Source organism: Microtus oregoni, unplaced genomic scaffold (assembly GCF_018167655.1).
Source record: "Microtus oregoni isolate MIOR12 unplaced genomic scaffold, Mior012 000009F_ref0000495, whole genome shotgun sequence".
NCBI lineage: Eukaryota > Metazoa > Chordata > Mammalia > Rodentia > Cricetidae > Microtus > Microtus oregoni.
Window position 1 is genome coordinate 23,017,388 of NW_024543068.1, and position 6,000 is coordinate 23,023,387.

At 45.0% G+C, this 6,000-nt stretch overlaps 1 protein-coding gene across 2 annotated transcripts in view; it reads right to left on the minus strand.

The window, feature by feature from the left end:
- Syt16 (synaptotagmin 16) overlaps nucleotides 1–5,386 on the minus strand; it is a 254,323-nt gene extending 248,937 nt beyond the window's left edge. For both annotated transcript variants that reach the window (XM_041657954.1, XM_041657953.1), the window contains exon 1: nucleotides 5,262–5,386. In XM_041657954.1, the coding sequence (XP_041513888.1) occupies nucleotides 5,262–5,274 (13 nt within the window). In that variant the 5' untranslated portion in view covers nucleotides 5,275–5,386. The remainder of the gene's footprint in view (nucleotides 1–5,261) is intronic.
- Between the last annotated feature and the right edge of the window lie 614 nt (nucleotides 5,387–6,000).

Genomic DNA, 6,000 nt, shown 5'->3' on the forward strand with positions numbered 1-6,000 from the left:
TACTATGTGACCGGAGCTGAGCATCATCTCACTTGCTTCTTGTAGTCCCCAGGAGTGGAGTAAGCAAGATCTTCTGGGAATTTACCAGAAATGATCAAGCCATTTTGAGTGGCAAAGCCATAGTACACAGCTCAGGCACCTCTGAAACCAAGCAGAGGTCCCTCCCCTGCACCACACTCATTATCCGGGCTTCTGAGATGCCTGAACTGCAGATCTGAAAACCCAGGCATGATTGGTCAATTATGTTTTGAGTGTTCTCTTGACATAAACCAGGGTAGTTTCCATATAGGGTGGATAAAATCATTTTATGAATCTTAACCTTCACTGCACTCTGAGTCAAACTACAAAGTGCGACTTTCTGCATGCCTAAAATTAGAATCCAAGGAATATCACACTCTGACAACATGAAAATCTATGCTGCTAAAAAAAAAAAAAAAAAACCAGAAATCGATAGTCAATTTTAAGAAGAGATCTATCTTCTAAAGAGATGGCATCCATCCACAACTGTAAACCCCTACCATAAGATGTGCGGCATCCTTAATAGGATGGTAACCATGCAGAACTTCAGTGTGTTTCAGTAACATCCCGCATCCTCTAGAACATCAATTCTCAACCTATGGTCACGGTGGCTTTCACGGGGGTTGCCTAAGACCATCAGAAAACACAGATATTTACATTATGATTCATAGAAATAGTAAAATTACAGGTATGAGATAACAATGAAAATAAATTTATTGTTGGGGGTTACCACAACATGAGGAACTGGATTAAAAGGTCAGAGAATTAGAAAGATTGAGAACCAATTCACTAAAAAGAGCTGTCACTGCCTACTTTTATTTTATTGTACAGATAGCCATAGATAGATTCCATTGCTAAATGGAATCTCAGACATGTGTTTAATACATGATGTTACATAGCAATTAGTGGCTAAATGACACCAAATGACCTACGAGTAAACGTATGCAAATCTACTATATTCAGGACGATTCCTCCCGAGAAAGCCGGCCCATTGCTGTTATAAAACATGTGGGACTCATTCTATATGCATTTAGAGCCAAGTCAGTCACGAGAAACTACCAGTGTGTGTACCAATTCAAAACGCCAAGCAGAAAGTAAAACAAGTAGGACTCAACTCAAATAGTATGAAAATGTATATATCAGATTAACTCCCAAAACGTTTTATTAATATAACATCAACTGAACTAATCAGCTTAGAATATTGTCTCCATACCTTCTTCATGTTTTTTTTTTTTTCTGGAATTTCATTCTTGGTTTTAAAAGCAGAAGTTTAGAGAACAAGATAAGAACCAGGAACTTCTCAGAGCGTTCCTTCTACATTGCTGATAACTACGCTGAAACCTGAACATAACCGATATATGCCATGCCAACACACTCCCCAGACTTGTTGCTAGTATGTCACACTGACCTAAAAGCCATTTACTGATTTGTTACTTAACACAGGAAGGAAGTGTGCCTACAGGTGCCCTAAAGCCTCCACCGCTAATGTAACCATGCCTGGACTTGTTTTCAAAACACCTGTATTAAATTAGGAGCATAGCAATGGTTGTAACAAGATACTTCCTAAAGCTGGGGTACTCGGGTACATGGGGTTCCAATATATTTCAGCACATATAATATTTTCCATAATAAAGAGCTAACATTATCATGCCGACCCAAAGTTAGGAGTCCATAACTGTGAGTCTTTCTTTTTCTTTTTTTTAATGAACTTTTAAAATATAATTTATTTAATTTTTATTTTATGTGCATTGGTGTGAGGGTGTCAGATCCCTTGGAACTGGAGTTACAGACAGTTGTGAGCTGCCGTGTGGGTGCTGGGAATTGACCCTGAGTTCTTTGGAAGAGCAGCCAGTACTCTTAACCACTGAGCCATCTCTCTAGCCCCCAATCTGTGAGTCTTTCAAAAATTAAACTCTAAAATACTAGTCCAGAATTACTAGAATACAAATCAACATCTATATATGTGTATATATATATATATATATATATATATATATATATATATATATGAGAGAGAAATTGCAAGAAGTGAATGAGGAGCCACTAGGCTTACCGAATGCCATCCTGCTTCATTTGTCTTAACCCTTTCTTGTTCATATGACTTCATACACTTACAGATATACACAAGCATATATAATTGTGTTTCCGCCAACGAATTTGAGACTTTTAAGTATTCTGTTTGTCTGAGTTAGGGTTTCCTACTGTTGTGACAAACACATCATGACCAAAAGCAAGTTGGAGAGAGAAGGGTTTCTTTGACAGGCTTGCACTTCCCATCACTGTCCATCATCACAGGAAGTCAGGGCAGCAACTCCAACATGGCAGGAACCTGGAGGCAGGAGCTGATGCCACGAAGGAGTGCTGCTCACTGGCTTGCTCCTCATAGCTTGCTTTGCCTGCTATCTTCTAGCACACAGGACCGACTCAGGAGAATCCTACACACAATGGGCCAGGCCTTCCCACATCAATCACTAGTTAGGAAAATGCCCTACAGTCCTATTTTACGGAGGCGTTTTCTCAGTTAGGGTTTCGTCCTCCCAGACGACGCTAGCTTGTGTCAAGCTGATACAGAACTAGCAGCCCACTGCTCCTCCCCAGCTTTCTACATGCTAGTTCAGGAACCACAGGTGATTCTGGCTGGAACTGATTATTGATGGTGTGTGTTAGGACATGGTGTGTTTTCTCAAGACACCAACAAATAGTCTAAGTTTCCAGGTAGGTTGTAATTCTCCTTGCCTGCAATTTTAGTAACCATCATTTGTAAATGCTTTAATAATTATTGTGATTGGAGATAATTTTACTCAAGAATAAGTCTATTTTCACTCAGGCAACTTTCCTTTAAAGTCTACACATTGTACTAGAACATGTCAAGCACTCCTCTGACAGTAATCCCCACCTTTACCTGCTAGGGCGGGCCTTGCCTACCTCCTCCTACCCTGGCTGGCTCACTTCCCTCCACACTGAGTAGAGTACAAACTGCTGATGGAAGAGGAAAGATGAGAATAAAAGAAGCTGCAGGTTGCTGTGGAAAAGTGGAAGGGAAGGAAAGGCTACTGGGAAGATTGCCTATGGGTTGGCAGCAATAAGCTTTTGCACGAGACCAGGCAAAAATGACTTGAGATCATTCTTGTAATAGACCAAGAACAACCAAAAGAGACCAGAGGAATCTGTTAAGACACAAAATGCTTATCAGCAACATCTCTAGAGACCCAGCAACTCAAAACTTGCCCAAGATTCTTGGGGCATAATTCAGCTAGTTATTTTCAACAAATCAAAACATATCTGTTGTCTTTAAGAATTTATTCTTCTTATTTCTTTTTATCAGAGTATTTTATTTGTTCTTTGACAATTTCATATTTTTATGTACTATATCTTGAGTGATTATTTTTCCTTTTTAAAAAGATTTACTTTTGGCCGGGTGGTGGTGGCGTGCACACCTTTAACCCCAGCACTCAGGAGGCAGAAGCAAGCAAATCTCTGAGTTCGAGGCAATTCTGGTCTACAAGAGCTATTCCAGGACAGGTTCTAAAGCTACAGAGAAACCCTGTCTTGAAGAAAAAATTACATGTGTGTGCATGTATATCTGAGAGAGTCTTTGCAGATGATAAAGGTACCCTCAAAGACCAGAAGAGGGCATGGGACATCCTGGAGCTGGGGTTACAGCTGACAATGAGCAACCCAACATGTATGATGGAAACTGAAGAACCATATCTCTGGTCCCTCAAGGAAGCTTATTCTTAAAAGAACACACATGAACATACACACATACAAATACACTCCCAAAACATCTGGCCACAAGTGATTCGAAAATGGAGAGCCATGATAAAAAGTCTTAATAATGCAACGAATGCCACAAAGGAAAGAACACCGGAGAGACATCTCACTCTCAAAACACCAAATTATCTGGAGTACCCATTACAGCTCAAGAGATCTCTGAATACCACCACTTACAAAACAAACCTAACTGCTTAACCATTTCAGAATGACTTACTGGGAACCACCTGAGGCTCCGACTTCTCTGCATCTCTGGAAACCGCCCTTCAAACTATGAGCTGTCTGGACACAGGGGCATTCTCTCTGGGTCTCATCCTATTTGTGTGTGAGACTGTTTGCCAGGCAAACATTTTTGCAGCATCTCTGTGTTGTGCATATACTCACACGCTGTGTTCACAGAGAAGGTCCTTCTGGATTCCTTCCAAGAATCACTAGCATCCAACAGTCTGGACTTTCCCCTGCTTTACAGCTGGTTTTTCCCTCAAGGAGAAATGTAGGGAGACGAGAAAAGTGGAATAAAAGCAATCAGCTAACACTAAGGCAAACTGTGCCTAGGTGAACTAAGGAGGCCATGATGTCCCCACCTGCCTCTCACCTGTCGCCCCTTACCTGAAGACAGAAGCGCTGTAACACTAGAACTTGCTCATTACCATTTAGACAGACAAGGCCAAGTGTAATTATTCCTTACTTTACTAATAAAAACCTAAATCTACCATTTCTTTCCCCTAGACTCTCTCTCCCCAGATGACTACACTTTTTGGATATACAAGCAGAACTGAGAACAAGAAAAGGATTGATCTCTACTGGTTGATTTTTATGCTAAACACCTGATAGACCTTGTATGACTTAATGTTCTACTCTGTGCTTCACCAACAGGTCAAGCTCCAGCTACATGTAATTAGTTTTCTTTGCAGCAATCCTAATTTCCGAAAACAACAGCAAAAACAACAAGAACAGTAGGCCAGCCAGAGCCTTCCAACACTTCCAGTCTTTGATCTCAACCTTCCCTCCCTGCACGCCCCTCACATTCATGGCAGCCAGACAAGGTCTCTGGCTTAAGGGCCCCGGGAACAGAGCCCACTGGGGCCATCCAGCAGGAGGAGGGCGTGCCACTCTGACTCAGAACTCCAGGAACCTTGAACTCACAGCGCCCCAATACTGGGCTCCCTAAAAGCTAGCTCTGGGCCTAGAGTCAGTCCCCAAAGGGTTGTGAGGCCCAGCCCCGCTGCATTCCCTGCATCAAGTGTCCCCTCCAGTCAGGTGCCGCATCCCCCCTGAGAGGCCCGCGGACCTCCTGGCCTCCCCTGTCCTGCCCGGTAACACGGGATGATGGGCATGGTGGCCAGGGCCCCGCTCCGGAGATGAGGTACCCAGACGCTGCTCCCGCGAGCCTGCCACAAAGACAGGCGCGCGGGAGAAGAACTTGCCACCCCAGGTCCCCCGACCTCTCCCGGGGCCCCCACACTTACTGTCAGTCGCCATGGTCGCGTCAGGGGCTGTGGGGCGGTCGCCCGCGGCTGGGGTACCCACGCCGCGCCCGGCCGCGCGCGTTCTCGGCAGGCCCCGCGCGCTCGGGGACCCGAGACGCGCACAGACGCTCCCGCTGCGCGCCCCCGCAGCGCCGCCCCGCTCCCCGTGGTCGCCCCCGCTGGCGTCCCTACACCCCAGCCTAGCCCAGTCAGTCAGCAGCCCGGCCTGCCCTGCCCTGCCCTGCCCACCCCGCAGCAGCATCCCTTCCAAAGACAAAGCAGCCAGCAACCTGGCCCACTCCTCTCCAGATACCTTGCCCGCCCTATTCGCCCGCTGCACACTTGTTTTCTTGCCTCAATTCATCCAGGCCTGGCGCTTCTTTCCCGCAGGGCAGACCCTGAGCCCCAGCTTAAAGGAACAAATCTTGGGAACAGGTGGGAGAGAGCACCAAGAATCACCCAGCTGCCTCCAGAGCTTGAGGACTGAGACTCACCAGGTGCTCCTCTCCTTCCCCTGTTTTGTCCCCAAGGTGAAAATAGAGCTCTGCATGTAGGAAGCTCTCTGATAGCTATTAGATGAGTTAATGGATGGCTTTATAACTGGAAACCTGCGTGAATTAACGAGTGAACAAATGGCCAATTAACTAATTGTATGTGAACCGGATGGGCAACTAACTGGTGGATAATTGTGGAGCAGCTCACAGGCTTATCGGATGACTTGTATTAAAGGACCAGCTCA